We start from the raw sequence: 18890 nt of genomic DNA, 5'->3' as shown, positions 1-18890 counted from the left end.
GATTAGAAATATGACAAAAAATCCTTTAAAAAACCCTATAAAACAAAGTTAGATATTGTCCTTCATGAACAGGCGTCTTACTTTTCTTGGTCACTGTGGGGCAAGTTTCTGCAGAGCATCCTGCCTCCCTGCTTGTTACCTGCAGCATTCTAGGTAATGCTGCCTCGTGACAGCTCACAGAACCCTGCCTTAGGTCTCAGAAATGCCCTCTAGGAGAGAGTGCTGCCCACCTTAGAAATTCCTGCCTTGTCTGTTCATTTCTTCTGGTTAGACAAGCCTAATTACTTATGCATTTATTAGAAAGCTAAAAAGTGTGTGATGAAAAATATTCGCTACTACCCTGCATCTAGGTGAAAGGAAAAATCTGATCTGCTAGGATCCTGCCAGCTCTCTGCTGAAAACCAATTCTTGGGACCTTCCTGTCTGTTACCTCTCCAAGTGGCATTCTGGGACCTCTAGAATCAGGCACTACCTCCTTCTTGAGGGTCCCAGTAGCTGTAGCGTCCCCCCACTCCTCTGTAAGTTTCGTTAACCAGCTCTGCCTGCATGACTGACTTCACTGTGCTTTCTCCATGGAGCCTTTGTGTTTCTGGGGCATTAGACTCAATCTCCTGTTCTCCAGTGTTCAAACAGAACCTCGTTTGCTCTCTCTCTGGGTATATATAGCGTGTGACATTTGAAAACACTATTAACTGAAGCTTTTCTCACTGCCATCTACACAGTTAAGAAATAATGCTGTTGAAAATATTCTTGCAAATATAAAGGAAATTTTCCTTAGCGCTGACATTTGTTCTTTGACTTGATTAAAAATACAGATGTTCTCCAAGCCAGCAACCAAAGGAGCCTTAAAGTCCAGGTGTTGCATTCACTCGGAAATCTCTTCATCTTTGCAGAGAAGAAAAGGTAGTGCTTTGGAAGTTAGCAAAGACACAAGTTTTTTGTTTGTTTGATTTCTTTTTTAATTAGGAAAAATATTTTCTCCCATAAATGCTAGTTCTAAAATAATATTGCATGGAATTGCTTTATTCGTCACATGACCTGAGACAGATACTACAGGGGATAAACGCTACTATTTGCGGTGGCCACATCCTCGGGCTGCTTGCTTTTCCTCTTGGTGGGGAAGGGGTGGGGACTGCTTTCATTACTGGCCTCAGAGGACACCCCACTCAGTGCTCTGTTTCCATCTCAGGTCTGCTTTTAAGTGTTGGTGTCAAGCTCTTGATGACATATTCAGAAAGCCAGATGCACTGCACACCTGGAAAGAATTCGGCACCCCGCTCCGCAGTACCACCAACAGCTGTTCACCTCCTGATTTCAAAGACTACAGTGAAGAATTTCTATCAAAGCTTGGCATTTGGGGGTGTCTGCAAGGGGCAGTGATCTCAGCAAAGATAGCGCAGTGAGTATGGACATGGGATGAGCCGTGTGCCAGCTACCGCCCACCTTTGCCTCCTCTATGGTTATGTCCATCTATAGGGCAACACAATTTCAGGCCGTGTGATATTTTCACTTACAACTGTCCTCTCTTCCTGTGGCATTTCTGCCCCCAGGAGATGAACTCATGAACACACACACACATACATGTACAACAGACTTAGGACTTGGGAAAGCATTGAGTGAGACCTAGGAAAGAGAGAGAGGAAGATTGGCACATGGGAAGAGATGATCATTGCTGAGGGCACCTCAGCTTGGAGCCTCTGAAATCATTACTTAGTGATTTCAAGCAAGAAAGTCATTTTCTGTTCCTAGCTGTAAGTCTCCCAGAGGAGACTGAAGCCACAGGGCCTATCTAGTCTCATATTCTCAGAGCAGAGGACACTCTTGAGTGCAGAGTCCCACCTCTGGCACCCACACAGATGACCTCAGATGGACTGTGTTGTCACTGCAGCCTGGCCAGCTGCCTGGTTTTATTCATCTAAGTAAGATTTAAGAGAAGGTAATCTGGTTTATAGCTGCAATGGCAGGTTGCAAGTGTCACATAAAGAAAACACAAACTCCTCCAAGGGACATAAGAGGAGACAATCATGGCGGAGAGGCATGATTTTCATTTTGATTGGACAGGCTTAATGTGGTGAATGGCAACATAGCATATGGCCCCAGCCTTTGGGGGCAATTACTCAACCACACTCATGTAAAACCTTCATATTTCTTTTTTTTTTTTTTGGCCAAAAATCCGGCAATTCTAGGGATTTACATGGTGGAATTAATAAAATAAGCACTCATAATTTTACTTACATTTATCTTAGCAGTGGAAGAAAAACCAAGTTGAAGTTGAGATGTTTAAATAAAATATATCTCTACAATAAAATACTATAGTTCTTTAAAGTAATGATGTTAAAGTCCTTGAATAGAATAGTGGCTTATGGAATGTGTATCAAATCTACAGTGTCCATGGTATAATTTTAATCTTAATATGAACACATTTTTGTTTCTGTGTGTGTGATGATAAGGGAAAAGTTCTAGAAGAAAATCAACTGAAATCTTCCCAGTGGTGGGATCTAGGGTAACTTTTCATCTTATTCTTTACTTTTCTTTAAGTTTTCTTGCACGTTTTTGTCCCCCCAATGTTTCCTGGGTCCTAGACACACTTTCAAATACCTGCAGATCACAACTGTGGAATGTTGTCTACTAATTGTCTGTCTTCTCTTATCACTATTTAGGTTTATCAAGACCGCAAATGTCAAGAAAAGAATCAATGCTTGCATTCTGTCTGCACTGCTTTTTCAGGTAACAGCTTCCGCATGTTTACTGGGGTGAGAAAGTCATTATGTAATCATACACAGACGCAGTTTATGCAGAGCATAAAATCCGCAGGTAGAAAAACAGCATGAGCTCTACTGACACCTGCCAGCTCATCTTTCCTGCGTTGGCAGCAAGTGGCTGGCACCTTCCTTCCCTACTAACAGGGAACCATCACATTTCTGTCTCCTTTCTCCTCTAACGGGCACAGTTTTATACAAAGGGAAACTGAGTTTGGTTGTCAGTACAGCACCAGTCTGCCTGACTCACATGGTTGCCAGGGTTTCCCTCATCTCTATTTAATAAGGTTGTGCTCGGCTGCATGGGAGAGTACAGTAAAGTACAGGCCAGTGATAAAGTGATAAAGGCCACAGGAGTGTTTGTGTTCCTCAGGGTGTCTCACTAAAGAAGAAAGATGCTTTCGTTTGAAACATGAAACATCAGAGAGTTGGGAGATAACCAGGGCCTTTGCGGTCTGTCAAAGGTCCTCTTGGTGTTGATGGACGGAGAGATGCCCTTGCTGTGTGTGTCACAGTCGGTGGTTAGCTTCTAGAATCTGGATAGATAACTTCTTTGGGAAAGGCTTCTTCAAATTGGAGGCCTGACTTTACACTTTCCTCACATTCCAATATGTGTGCTTGAAAGGGAAGTGAGAGGCGTGAAGAGCAGTGGGATTGACGGCCTGGCTCTGACCCCCATGCTGCAGGCTTGCTTATATTCTAGAAAGTGTACAGTTAAAAATGGTTAACTTTTTGTTTAGTGTGATATTAAATATTAAATATATTAGTAATGCTACACCTAAAATAAACATTAGCCTGTGAGATTTATTTTAGAAGCTGGTTAATTTTTTAATTAGTTTAAAATTTTTATAATTTTCCTCCCTCTCTTTCTTAGCAGCAATCTTTCCCAAATTACACCCCCTGTACCTCTTAAATTCACGGCTTCTTTTTATTTCATTGTTGTTGTTACACATATATGCCTAAACATATGACTATAGCCTACTAAATCCCTTTAGTGTTATTTGTGTGTATGTGGTTTCAAGACTGACCACTTGGTTTTGGATAACAAATTAGACTCATCATAACAAATTGGACTCATCCTTTGGGAAGACAGTGTCTCCCACTCCCAGCACTTCTTGGTTGCCTATAGTTCTTTGTCTACAGGTGGGATCCTGGGAGATTTTCTTCATCCATGTTAGCTTGTCTGTTGGTTGGTGGTGTTCTCTCTCTGTTCCTGCTAGGCAGCCTGTTCAGGTATCATGTTGCTTCCCTGTCATTTCTAGGGATGTGGTCTCATAGCAGTGTTCCTGGTCCTCTGGCTCTTACAATCTTTCTGTCGCTCTCTCCCTCAATGTTCCTGAGCCTTCTGTGCAGGGGTTATGTTGTAGATGTCTCCATCGGCACCCTATGATCAGTTGTTATCTGCATTTCGACAAGTTGTGGTCTTCTGTAACGGTCTCTGTCGGGCTGAGAGCTACACTCCTCTGGGTATGAGGGTAAATATAATGCTTAGGAATGATGCTGATGTGGTAATATGGCAGTAATAGGTTCTCCTCTAAGATCATGACCAGCTCTGAGTATTTGACTAGGTTTCTAGCACCAGGCATAACTTTGAATTTCCTCTTCTTGAGCAGGCCTTAAGTACAATTAAGGGAACCGTTGGTTACTGCCAAAATAGAAATGCCACTACTCCACCTTGAGTGTATGGTGCCATGCTGGTCATTATTGTACTTGTGTCATAGCCAGGTAGGAATGTTGGTTGCTTACCTCCCTTGGAAGCTTTCATGGCACCTTCCAGTTCTATAAAAGCTAGTCCTCAGGGAGGAGAAGAAGCTTGCTGATTTTAAAAGTGGTTTTACAAAGCAAATGAAGAGACATTAAAATTTCTAACAGCTGTGTTCATCTTTGAAAATGGGATGCCTTATAATGTTAATAAGCGATCCAATTGAAAAGTCTTCCTAGATAATATGCATTAAAATAATTTCATAATGTTTTGTCTTCAACAAATGGTTACATATTAAAATAATCAAAGAAATACTTCCAAATATAAAATTTGGTTTTATAAATAGGTCTTGCTTTCCTAACACGTTGCATACTGCTGGGTCACATGAGTTACATAAGAGATGCTGGTTTAGAATCTCCTCTGCCTGGTTTAGACTTCAAGTCACCATCTTCCCTATCTATAACTTGACATACTCAAATATTATAGTGCTCTGAGTTAAATAGACATGACTTGGAATTTTTTTATTTTATCATTAACTGTGTAAACTCATATAAGTTAATTGTTTGAGCCTTACTGGTACCCTTTGTGAAATAACAATCCTTTGTTCTAAGAGTAGGTTAGATGAGAATTAAGTGAGATAGTATTTGTACAGAATTTATCAGAAGCACCCAACACAGGCCTCACCAAATAATAATATAGTGATATTTTCTCTGAAAACAGTAAGTATATTATTATAATGGAATTTATAAAGCCCACCTGGAGTGAAAACAGTGTTTGGAATCCATTAATAAGCACCGTTTAAGTGCAGTCCACAGAGCACACACGAAGCCCGTCAGGAAGAGGTGCAGGCACCTGTTTTCAGGTGAGATCGTGGCTCTTCATTTCACCATTTTTCATCTTTCCAGAGTCTGCTTCGTACTACACTCCCACATCCCAAAGCTGAACGCAGCTATGCTCAGTATGAAATCACTCAGCTCCTCCCAGGCATTGAACTCTTCACAGATAAATACAGGGCTGACATCTCCAGTGTTATTGCAACTCTATACTACATCATCCGTGAACTGCACTATGCGAAGTACAACCTCACAGTGAGTGATTTGTAAAATCCACAACTCTTCTTTAAAATGTTATTAGTATCCTGAATTACCTGAATTATACAATGATGTTTTTTATTATGAAATTTTCATAATGTCTTTTGATCATATTCATCTCCTACATTAGTGCCTCTTATCTCCTACTCTCCGGGATCCTCTCTTCCCAGCTAGTACCCCTTCTAGTTTTATGGTTTTTGTTTTGTTTTGTTTTTTGATGACTCAGTGAGTTCTAGTTGGGTCACTTACAGGTACAGTGGTAAGAGGCGATTTATAGGAGTGTGGGAGCCTTAGCAATGTTTACATGGCTGAAGCAAATGTCCCTACCCTACCCCTAACCATCATTTGATCCTTAAGGTCTTGTGAGACACTCTTGTCCTAGCTACCCCTAGCTGCCTATAAATCCTCAGGGAGAAGTGAGGCCTCATGAGTCTCTTCCCATGCCATGACAAGCTGTTGCTGGGTTGAATCATGTGCAGGTTTATACAGGTAATCCCTGCTGCTGTGTGTTAAGAGTGCCATGGCCACCTCATGCCCAAAAGACAACATTCCATAACCCTCTACCCTGTCCTATGACTCTTACATTCTTTCTGTCCTCTCCTCCATAATGTTCTCTGAACTCTGGAGGAAACAGATGTCCTATTTATGCCTAAGTATTAAGCTGTCAGTTTTCCTCAAGACTTTGATTGGTTAAAAATCTCTGCAGTTACCTTTGCTCTCTGCAAAAAGAAGGTTAGCTTCCTTAACCGACAGCAGCACCACTGGATGAGGATAAATATAATTATTTAGAAGGCAATTAGATGGGCACACCATGTCCATTTAGCTTCCCCACTCAGGCCTATGACTCTACAGTCGCAGGCTTCTGACCAGGTTTTGAGTACCAAATGTGAATCCTTTCCTGTGTCTCAATTCAGAGTAGAAAGCGGGTGGTCACCCCTATAACAGGGGCACCACTATTACACCACCAGACACATCTTTTACAGTAGGTCAGTTATGTAGCATGTGGTCCATAGCTGAGTAAGACTATTGATGACAGTTCTCTCCTAGCCTCTGGCCTGGCAACTTCTGGTACTCTAAGGGCTAGGCAGCAAGGAGGAAGCTTCATTTCATCTCCAGCTTGATTTCTCTATTGCTATGACAACAGCATACGGTATTTTAATCAGCAGGGTCTCATCATCTACTTCTGGTGGGCAATCAAGGTAATGAAAACTGCCTGTGTTGCTCTGGGGACCGTAGGGAGCCCTCTGTAGACTCCTAAGTGGGGTAGCCTTCCCCTGCACTAGGATTGTTACTTAGTAACCTATGCTGTCTGGAAGAGCTTTGTCTGCCCACATAGGCCACCTCCATTAAAAATCATTTATCATTATTTTTAAATTAGTTTACAAGTATCAAGTTTTCTTGTGGATTTTTCATGCAATCTTAATTATATTTGACCCTTCTCCTCACCTCCTGAATCTCTCTCTTCTCCTTACCTGCTTTAAACTTTTTACCTTAACCTCCCCCTTCAACTTTATATCACATGTGCTCTCCTCCTCCCTGCCTTTTAAAGCCTCTTAATTCACTGTGATATATATTTCCTGACTTACGTTCACTTTCCAAATTTCACTGGCATGTATTTAGTTAGTTCTACTACAACTTGTAAACCATGCATGCTCCAGATTCTTCCCTGTACTTCTAAAACTGTGTTCATCCATAGTCTCTCTTTGACATTGTTATTTGCACTGCATATCTATTTGATTTTTATCTTCTTTCATACTCTCTTCCTTCACTCTTCTTTCTCTCAAGACATCTGCTGAGATCAACTAGAATGCCTTGCTGATGTCAAACAGGAATCCAGGGCATTTAAGACTCACAGAGTTAAGGCATAGTTCTTGTCAATATCTGAACCTCAAGGTGAGTTTAGCTTCTATCACACCCTGTCTCTTCTCTGTCAAAGATGCGTTGAAGAGCAGCAAGCTCTAGTGGTGAGATAAAAGACAGTCTTTCCTCACTGTCTCCAGAACCCCAAAGTCTGAATACAGCTCATGAAAGTGTGTATCACAAATCTGAAGTTGAATGCACTTAAGAATAAATGAATATGCTCTAGACACTGGCCGTTTTTATTTTCCCTGCCTCATCTCTTCTTTTTTTTTTTTTTTTTTTTTTTTGTATGCTCTTCTGTCTGTTTTTGAAGTGTCTACTCCCTTTCACGTTTGCTTTTGGTAGCAATTCTTTCTCCTTTTCTGCTTCTCCCAGCTCTTCAACAACTTTCATATCTCCTCTCTTTTCCATATTCATGTTTTCTATTCTCATGGTGTACTCGTTCTTCTCAATCCAACTCTCTTAGATTAAAAATATTTATTGCCATGGATGTAAGTTGTTAGATTATAAAACTATGCAGTGAAGTGAAGAGGGTGATGAGTGTGTTCAGTACTGGGCAGATTTGGCAAGGAATTGTTTACTAAAAAAAGAAAAAAACCTAATCAAATAATACTCTGCTTCCTGTAGCGCGGTTCACTTCTGGATTGGGATATGCTTCCATTCCATGGGGAAACCCTAGCTGCCTCCCTATATTCATATATCATAGATATCACTATGCTAGAAAAGAAATGAGACTTTCCTCTCTAAAGCTTCAGAAATTGAGATTTTTTTCTTGAATAATTGAGCAAGTGCAGCAATGAAATAGCGTGTTTTTATTTCTCATTAAAGAAAAGAAACTAAATCTCAAAGGTAATTGCTCTTGGTCTTTAGTGCTGCATTAATTGTAGGAAGGGTTTTGTTTTACATCTGCAGTGCATAATTGTAGAAAAGTGTATTACATTCAAAGTCATTTAAAACCAATTCCAATCTTTTACAAATGTGATTGCTGGTTGTAGCTTCTAACTGACCTACCATTAGATGTCCTCCAACCAGACAGAAGCAGTGAGCAATTTCTGTTTTATGTTACATTAACCTCAAGAAGAAACCACTTGGCAAATGAGATGCCTGTAAAATGCAAAAATTTGCTCTGAGACAATCATATGACTCATCCAGGTTGGCTGGCTGAGGCCTATAATCCCAGCTACTCAGGAGGCTGAGACTGGAGGGTCATAAGTTAGAGGCCTGCCTTGGCTGTTTGGCAAGTTAAGCACCAGCTGGCTTAGGAAGACACATCTCAAAATAAACAATGGAAGTCAAAGACGTCAGGAGCTATAGTGCAGTGGTAGAGTTCTTGCCTAACATAAACAAGGCCCTTGTTTTAATCCTCAGTCTAGAGAAGGTAAAATAATAATGGGATCTCAACCTTTGGCATGCCAGGTGCAGTTGTAGGAATATGCTTCAGGTTTGAGTTGAGATTAGGAGCTGTTCCAATATCCAGGCACAGCCATCGCCTGCTTTGATGGGTAGTGGCGCAGTCAAGGGGGATGCTGGAAGTCTATGGCCATTCACATAGGCACAGGACTTCAAGACTAACTGGACTGTGGCTTTAACTCTAGGACAATAAAATTACAATGAGAAGAGAGAGCTTGGGTTTAGCCAATAGAATCTGTGCTCTCTAAAGGCTGGGAGTAGTCAGAATTTTGTTCTCATTTAGCAGTGTCTCATTGAGTATATGAGGCACGTTACGCTTTTTCCATGGAAAGATCCCGACTGAAGACATTGCAGGAGACACTGACATGAATGAATAAGAGCTAGTTAGGAGGCATGAATATAAGTCCTTTGACTTAAGTTCTGCATTTTTTGATAGCATGTTTGCTAGGATTATTCACATAGTCCTCATATACTTACGTTGTTAATACTTTTTAAAGAAAATAATTAGTTGTACTTGAACTCCTGTGTACTTAGAGATGTGACCCTTGCTTTGGGGTCACAAATGACACAGTCTGGGAACTCTAAGTTTCTGATAGCATCTTTAAGGTCTAGTAAAATTAGGAGGCATGTGCTAATACAGTGGATAATCTTGGTTGACAACTTAATGGGATTGGGAATCACCATGTTAAAAAACATCTAGGCATATCTGTGAGAGCCTTTCTAGGTGAGGATAATTAAAATAGAGCGACTTACCTTAAATATGGCCCCATGGATTGGGACCTGAACTAAACTAAAAAAAAAAAAAAAAAAATCAAACCGCAGGCTGAGTATCCACATTTGTCTCTCTGCCTCTTGACTGAGCTATAACGTGGACCCATTGCCTTATGCACCTGCTGACATGCCTTCCTCACCAGGAATGGCTTGTACCCCTCAGCTATGATGGACCTTCCCCCACTTCAATTGCCTTTGCCAGGCATCTCATTGAAATAATAAGAGAGGTGCCTAACATAACCAGGCAGACCATTTCATTGATACAAACTGATTTATTCTGCTAATGTGGAAATGTGATGCTTTGTGTAATACATCCTACAGTTAATGTTTGGCAAAACTTGATGACTAGTCTGTTAAGTTGATAAGTTATATCTTAAAACAGAGAATTTTTTTTTCTCCTGGTAGGTTCTGCCTCTCCTTGCGTTATACCAGTATTTTGTGTCTGTCATTTGCCAAGACATAGTCAGGAATCTAGAAGTAAGAATCCTCAAGGTATGTTGATGGGGGAATATCTTTCTGTATGCTGCAAACATGTGTTGCTCTGATTGGTTGATAAATAAAGCCGTTTAGCCTATGGCAAGGCAGCTTGGAGGCAGGTGGGAAATTTAAAGAGAGAGGCAGGAAGAAGGCGGGAAGAGCCGCCAGCCTGCTGTCCAGGGAGCAGCAAGTAATGGCACACAGGTAAAGCCATGGATCACGTGGCAACACATAGATTAATAGAAATGGGCTGAATTTAAGTGTGAGAGCTAGTCAGTGGTAGGCCTGAACTAATGGCCAAGCAGTTTTAATTAATATAAGCCTCTGTATGTTTACTTGGGTCTGAGCGGCTGAGAATCGTGGGGTGCAGGAGCCAGGCAGGAAAACTTTCAGCTATAGTATGTTACAGACTTTTAATACTTTTGACATTCTTTATCTTCTAAGGATACTTTTTGCATTAATTTGATACTAATTCTTATAAATAAGCTGTTAATAACATGGTATCATACTGACATAAAAATAATGCAGTTTGGTCCTGGGAAGCTGACACCATAGTTAAAAGCACATAAAGCTCTTCCAGAGAACCTAAGCTCAATTCCCCACACCCACCTTGGGCAGCTCACAACCACCTGTAGTTCCAGCCTCGGAGGGTCAACAATGTCCTCTTCTGGCCTCCATGGGTACAATGTACACATACATATTTATAAATTAAAACATATATAAGGGATGGAGTTGACTCAGTGGCTAAGAGCACTTTATGATCTTTTATCTTATTATTATTTTATACCTTTGCAATTTTCATTCAGGATGTGAATGCTCCCACTGCAGTTGTCCTTAAGGCATCACTGGAAAGGCAGATGGGACAAGAGATGCATACCAGATCTTGTGGGTGGAAGAGATTAGGTTCTAGAACAGTACTCCAGGACATTGACCTAGCTCACTTCCACACAGGCCCCCTGGGACATTACTCCAGCTCACCTCCACACAGCACCCTGGGACATGACTCCTGCTTACCTCCTCACAGCACTTCAGGACATTACTCCAGTCACCTCCACACAGCCCCTGGAACATTGCTCCAGCATACCACTTTCCCCCTCATTTGGAAGCTCTCTACTTTTCTCCCCCAAAATCCTTCCTGTTTTTCAGTGAGGAGAAATTGAACTTCTCTGTAACCCATATCTCCGTCTAGACCTTTTGGGCTTTGGAGAATAGTCCATTGCTTTCTATTTCTAAATAAATCTTTAAGGACTTCATAAATATTCATGTGGACCCTGAAAATGTCTGGCCTTCCATCTGAATTACTGACTCATGGATTATCTTGCTTTTGAACTTTAATAGCACATTTTAAAAAACCTAACCCCCTTCTCTCTCATCAAGTTTGCAATATTCTTTAGGCTAGGATCTGTATCTTATTCATCTTTTAATCCCCTGTATTATCTTGGGTAATACGTTCACATATTTGATATTCGTTAGTTGATTTTTAGATTGAACTTGAAATTTGTAGACATTTGTCAAGTGCCCACTGTCTATGTGTGTGTTCACTTCCACACATCTTCTAGAGTTTGAGCCCTGGAACCCAGATAGTAGAGAAAATGGGATTTCAGCAAGTTGTCCTGACTCTCATACATGGTCAGAGGTAGTCCGCAATAAATAAATAATATTTTGAAAAGATTTACTGAATACTTCTTATTTAAAAGTACCACGATAGTAGCGAGTTCAAGAAATGTAACCCACAGTCCTTGATGATAAGGACATGAAACTTGGAAGAGAGATGGGGTGCACTATAAGTTGGTAACATATGCACCTGTTACTTGATTACTTGCAAGTGAGTATGGTGAGAATCATTCCCAAAAGTCTGACCAAGAAACAAATGGCTTTGAGGTATTTCACCAAATTCGTAGAATTTAGGCTTGAAAATAAGACAGCTAAATGGGTGGGAGAGAGAACATTCTTGGAAAGATGTAGAGGTGAGAAAGTTTTGAGTCATTTAAGGCCCAGAAGTGGTTTTATGCTATTAGAATGGAAGCTGTGAGCAGGAAGATTGTAGAACATATCCAGAGAGACATCAGAGGGCTATGATGGGTACCTGTTTCCTCCAGGTTGCACATGACCATTGCTGTCTTGGATCAGAGTACACGACCCTCAAGAACTAAGAGCAGGCCTATTAACATTCTCTCACTGGAGGAACACAGAGGTTCTTGGGGCTCACAGCATCACAAGACCAGTTTCCTCCTGGGGACAACACTATAGATAAACAATCAGATGTTTTGGGACTCTTTGTTAAAGTAGTTTTTTTGTGAGTTGTCCATGCTTCAGGTGGATTCTTTAGTAACTGCCCATGGGTTGCCCAAGGCACTTTCTGGGCCTTTGAGTCTCCCATGAGCCTGTACATAACCTCAATAAACTCATAGTTCACAAAGGTAAACCAAGACAGACTTCTTTCTTTGGTCTTTGGTCATGATTTTGTCATAGGATAGCTTTGAGGCTGGTGAAAAACTGTGTTCTCTGTTTTGGAGGTTTGGCTAGGAGGGATGTTCATGGCAGACTTGTGGCCAAGAGAATGACAACACTAGATCTAGTATCTGCTAACAGTGCTGGGAGCTGTGTAACATAGACCTGAAAGCCTATTGGCACAGTGAGATTGAAAACGGGGACTCAGGTCTTCACAGACGCAAGGCAAAAAGACAGATCCCTCAGAGGAAGAGGTGACAGTCTCTGTGAATAGGACTTGTGTGTGTGTGACCTTCCTGAAGTAACTGGGGTAAGTAAGTGAAAGAGAAACATCAGAGGTAGGAAACACCAAGTAATGATGCTCTCTGACTAACCAGGCTGTGATGGATAGATCTTGTGGTTAAGTTTCTAGAGTCCAGTAGAGTCTTCCAGGGGACATAGTAAGACCTCTTCCTGACATGTGGCTCTGTTTCACTGTAGTCCTGCTAACCCCTTCGAGGATGTATTCTCAACATCCCAAATATTTCCAGGAAGGGTACTGCTGCTTCAGAAGGCCTATGAAGGTTTGGTAGATGACTAGTTCTCATTGTCTTCTGGCTTGTGTCCACAGTGCAGGTCACGTTACTTCAATCACTTAGATTGATAGGATGAAATGAAGTCAGAGGCAGCCTTGGCTGAAGTTGTTTTGGTCCAGTGTTTGACCACACAGAAGTCTGCAGGAATATTTTCTTAGAGGGGTCAATGAAAGTAATGGCGACCTGGGGTCCAGAAGAGTCCATTTATCTCCCTAAGTGATATTAGATGGCAGCGGGGGTGGTATGGCAGGGAAAGACACCACCATCTCCTGAGCAAAAACTGCAGTGCACAGCTCAACAGACAAGTGACTTTCTCTTTCCCATTAAAAACAGCCTTCTGGCCTTTTATGTTTTATTTTCATGTTATTTTTACAACCGGTTTCCCCTTACTTGCCTTTTTTATTTCCTTAAAGTTTGTTTGTTTGTTTTTTCCATTCTTGAAGTTCCTAAACCAAGAATGGAAAGGAGAACAGAAACTAGAGTGTATTGGCATGCTGGAGATAAACTGATTTGTCTTTTTCTATGTGGGCTTGTGTGTGTATGTATGTGTTGTGTGTACATCCAAGTTTTGCTTTATTTACTGTATCCATTCATTTGTGTCCTTTCCCTCACAAAGTCCCTGAACATTTTCAAAGCATAAATCATGTAAGGACCTTTTCTGTTCAAAGTCTCCATGACTTCTTTCCCCTGCTGACATTGATGTGGGGCTTTGCATATGGTAGCAAGAACCTGCCCTCTGAGATAGACCCTCAGTCCTTGTTTTATTGAGGCAGAGTCCCACTCTGATGAGGACTGTCTTGAAACACTCTGCTCTTCAAGCACTAGGATTTCAAGTGTTCACTGTCAAACCCTTCACTCTGGTAACTTATTTTTCACATAGCAAAAAGAGATCTCTGCTGTGGTCTGCAGGCTCTCTGTATTTGGCTCCCACATGTGCCCACTTCCCAACTCTCTCTACTGCCCTCCTCTATCTCCAGCCACACAGAGCCCATGGCCTTTGTGCTTCGGGTCCTCTTAGCATGTTTTCTCTCTCCTTTACATGATTTCCAGCTCTTCTCTTGAAGGGTACTTCTTCATTGAATTTTCTAAGACCCCACTATTGGAGCAGAATTTTGTCAACACATCTAAGCCCCCTTCTCCCCCTCTCTTTATATTTTGAGATGGCGTTTCTCTGTGTAGCTTTGGAGCCTGTCCTGGAACTCACTCTGTAGACCAGGCTGGCCTCGAACTCACAGAGTATTGGGATTAAAGGTGTGTGCCACCACTACCAGACCTTCTAAGCCTTCTCTTCCTGTGCAAGTCCCACATGTGTCACTAGCATTTGGTTAACTACAAATCTCAGGGGGCTCTAACCTTCAAGTAGGCATGCTGTCTAAGAGATGTTCAGTAAGCATATTGAATGCCAACTTCCCTTCCTGTAATTTCCAGATTTAGACCTACTGAATTGTATTCAAAACAAGCCTTGTGGAATGTACAGCTATCAACCTGTTAAAATTGTTAATCATATGCCTTTAAAGTTGACACTGTTAATTATAGATAAGAAAATTAATAGTTGTCTCTATGTTGACACACTGTGCTTTCTTCTGACTTTCCTCAGAGGGTTCAAGAACATCAGGAGTATTTTTACTTTGTTTTTACCCAGTTTCCCATGGGAACCATGGGAACAAAGAGATGAGTTCAATTAATTTTTAAAACTTCTCCATGGCTGTTATACTTTTGTGTCTGCCTCTGATGATGTAAGCAACAGCTGACAAGAGCCTGTTGTTCTGAAAGCCCCTGCTGCTGTTAGCTTTCTGGTCCACTGCACATGTAAACAGGCATTTCCACAAGCACATTAGTCAGTATTAGTATTCACTCACTAATCAGTGAACACTGAGCTGTTGCACACTCCCACCATTAAGCAGACCTTTTGTATCTCAGAACCTGATGAGCTTTCTCTCCAACTTGTATTTTGTAAGCAAAAGAAACTAACATAAAATCTTTTTTTCTTTCTTTTATAGATCGAAATCCTTATAGATTTAGGCTTTTTTTCTGAGGCCTTTTATGAACTATCCCAGATTTTTTATGGAAAAAACATGCCATACGCCATCCCTGCTGGCTATAAAGCTTCAGTGAAAGTTAAGGTAACCTCTCAAACTGGTTGAAAGCTATATACATGTAAATAATGATTTTATATATATATATAAAATCTCTGGAGGCTGCATTTCTAAAATCCAGGGAACATTCCCACAGAGGTGTGTTCAAAAGTCTCCAATGCTCAGACTTTGCTGTTAAGTCTGGTTCAGCAAAATCAGGTTTCATTTGTCTGGAGCGGGAAGGTGCTGGGAGGGGGGGAGTGTGGTTTTGGAGAAGATTATTACAATGGCATCTTGGCTTGGGCATACCATATGTTGCTTTTTATTATAGGTATCACAGCAGTCACTTTAGGCACATCTGCTAACAGAGCCCAGATCTGTAGATCTGATCTCATCACATTTATTCAATGACTTTCATCAAGATGATCTCTGCATATATTTATTATTTGGATGTTTTAAATCTATATCCACCTCCCTTTTTTTCTCCTCCTTGTCCTCCTCTTCCTCTTGGATCTGGGGAAGAAGCCCAGGGCTTTGTGAATGCCAACCTGGTGCTGCCTCTGTGCTCTCTCTCTCTCCCTGTTCAGCGTTGTTGGGATTTCTCTGAGAGAAGAACAGTCTCCATTTTGTGTAATCTATTTTGATTTTAGAAGATAGTTTTACCTGAGTTGCTTAATTTGTATTTGTAAACTGGCTAATTGAAGCATCCTTGAAAATGAGTACTGACTTTACAGCAAGAAGAGAAATTGAATTGGAGTGAGTTATTATTTCCTTCTGTTTTGGTTTTCCTGGTGATCTGGGACTCACTGGGTGACCTTGCTTTAGGCAGATGCTGATTAGAATTTTGATTTCATTATAAGTAGCAGTTTCATCACTTGAGCATATATATATATATTTAAAACAGAAAACTAGCAATAAAGCAAGTTTGTTTTCTAAAGAGAGGGGCGAAAAGCATGGAGTTGGATAGACAGGGAGGTGGGAACAATCTGGGAAGAGATGGGGGAGGGGAACCATGTTCAGAATATATTATATGGAAACATTTATTTCTAGTCGGTTTGCACATTTAAAAAGTAAGAAATCTCCTGAGGAGCTGGGAAGATGGTTCAGTGGGGAAGATCACTTGGTCTGCACTAATGAGGCCCAGAGTTCAAATCACCACACCAGCGTTAAAACCCTGGGCATGGCCGCATGGCCCTGGATCCCCAGCCTTGGACCCCAAGAGCTCATTAACAAGCCAGCCTAGCAGAAATCCTCTAATTTGGTAAGAGGTTCTCTCTCAAAGAAATACGTAATAGGGGAAGACACCTGACATCCTGCTCTGGTCTCTGCATGTGCACATAGACACATGCTCCTGCACATATGTGTATGCAGCCCTTACACACACACACACACACACACACACACACACACACACACACACACACATACGCTCAAATAGCAGGTCACTCTGGGTGGGGGGAGCTGGTTTGCATGAGCATGATACTGACAGATACATATAGGAAGAAGTTGGATTCAAATTTAGAGGAACTGATCTGAAAGAATCAACAAAATGAAAAGTTTTGAAAATCACCCTGATAAGCTGGCATTATATCTATGTGTTATGTTTATAACTTTAATGAAGTCCTCTAAAATGCACCTTCTCATATTCCATACAACTGCTATGGCGCTGTCATTTATTATAACAGAGGCCAGGGACATGGTGCTGTACTAGAGCAACTTTTTAGCATGTGTGAGGCCCTGGGATGGATCTGTAGCACTGGAAACACAAGGGTGAATGTGGGGCTGGGGAGCTAGTTCAGTTGATTGCCCAGGATGCATAAAACCTTGGGTTCAGTTTCCCACACTGAATTTAAAAAAATAACAAAATAAAAAACTGAGTATGGCTGTACATGCCTGTAATCCCAGTACATTGACGGTCATCCTTGGCAAGTTTGAGACCAGCCTGGGCTTCATAAAACATGAAGCTATGTATGGAACATCTTAATAAGGATTTCCATTAAACAATATTAATAGATATACATACATGTATATCCACTTATAATTCTATATATATAGTATGTGTGGATGTATACCTGCCTAGCTGTCTATGACTTGCCTACTTCTCTGTGATGAAACACCATGACCAAAATCAACTTGGGGAGGAAAGGGTTTATTTGGCTTTTTCTGCCACATCCTAGTGAATCAGTAAAGGAAATGAGGTCAGGAACTCAAACAGGGCAGGAGCCTGGAGGCAGGAGCTGATGCAGAGGCCATGGAGGGGAGCTGCTTTCTAGCTTGCTCCTTATGGCTTGCACAGCCTTTCTTATAGAACCCGGGACCACCAGTTCAGGGATGGCATCACTCACAAAGGATTGGGCCCTCCCACATCAATCAGTAACTAAGAAAATGCCATATAGGTTTATCCACAGCCCAACCTTTGGAGGCGTTTTCTCAATTGAGGATCCCTTCTCTCTGATGACCCTAGCTTGTACCAAGTTGACATAAAACTACCCAGCACGCTACCTATTAGGAGAGAAGTATTCATCCATTTCCTGTGGTGCAAATGAATTTATCCTCTTGTCTGGATTAAGTTAGTATTATTTTCCTGCTTGCCTCCCAGTCATCAGTATTTTATTATTATAAACAGCTTGTCTTTTGTTATTGAAACTACAGTTTAATAGATTCAGACTGTTTCTTGAGTGTTTACTGAATCCAGGCACTGTTCTAGGCATGGAGAAGGAGCAGTGAGAACCTACATGGAGCCACTGCTTTCCTGGAGCTTGCTTTCCAGTGAGGAGGACAGATCATAAACTCTGAGCACTTACCTTTGTGACAGGTGGTGATGTACTGTAAGCACAGTCCAACAGAGATGACAGGGAGAAGACTGGCCTGGGTGGTGGGCTGCTGTTTTGTTATTCAGGTGCTTTTGGAAGGTTTTTTCTTCTCATTAGCAACTTGTGAAGGACATGAGCCAAGCAGAGATCTGGGAGGGGGACTGGACCTTCTAGGCACAAATCACTGTGGAACAAAGACCATGGGGAAGATGCTTGTGAGACATTATTGAAGAAGACCATGTAAGCTCAAGGAGGCTGTGGGAGGAAGGAGGGAAAGAGAAGGAGGGATGGAGGGGAGGACTCAGGAGCCAGGGAATCTGAATGTGACATAATGGTTATTGGGGTGACAATAATAGAATAGTGGAGGGGGATGAGCAGTGTTCTATATAAATTGTGAAGGAAGAGCTAGCAGCATTAGACTGGTGTTTGTAGGTGTTATGTAAGGGCAGGAGTCAAGGATGACTAGAGTATTCAGCCTGAGCAGTTGGCAGGTAGTTTTCATATACTGTGAAGGAGGACTTGAACATGCTGCATATGAGATCCATAGACAGCCAGGTGGTATGCCATCCATAGTGTAGAGTAGTAATTTCTGGAATTCAGGGGACCAGTTGGAGTTGCATATATGAAGTTGGGAGTATTAACACCAAGATTTAAAATAATAGGATGTGCTGATTAATTTTATGCCAACATGATAAATGCTATAGTCGTCAGAAAAGAGGAAGATCCAATTGAGAAAATACATCTGTAAGAGCGAGCTACAGCCAAGCCTGTAGAGCAATTTCTTGGTGATTGATGTGGGAGGGCCCAGACCTTTTGGATTGGTGATCCTGGGTTCTATATGAAAGAAGGCTGAGCAAACCATGAGAACAAGCCTGTAAGCAGCACTCCTCCATGGCTTCTGCATCA

At 41.4% G+C, this 18890-nt stretch overlaps 1 protein-coding gene across 1 annotated transcript in view; it reads left to right on the top strand.

Moving 5' to 3' along the window:
- Positions 1-18890, top strand: part of Cfap54 (cilia and flagella associated protein 54) — a 286067-nt gene that overhangs the window by 147372 nt on the left and 119805 nt on the right. Inside the window, exons 42-47 of the mRNA XM_036170056.1 lie at positions 816-903; positions 1190-1399; positions 2661-2727; positions 5367-5549; positions 9999-10085; positions 15097-15219. Coding sequence (XP_036025949.1) covers positions 816-903; positions 1190-1399; positions 2661-2727; positions 5367-5549; positions 9999-10085; positions 15097-15219 — 758 coding nt within the window. The remainder of the gene's footprint in view (positions 1-815; positions 904-1189; positions 1400-2660; positions 2728-5366; positions 5550-9998; positions 10086-15096; positions 15220-18890) is intronic.

This window comes from Onychomys torridus, chromosome 20 (genome assembly GCF_903995425.1).
Source record: "Onychomys torridus chromosome 20, mOncTor1.1, whole genome shotgun sequence".
NCBI classification, from domain to species: domain Eukaryota; kingdom Metazoa; phylum Chordata; class Mammalia; order Rodentia; family Cricetidae; genus Onychomys; species Onychomys torridus.
This window is presented reverse-complemented; position numbering and strand designations above follow the sequence as displayed.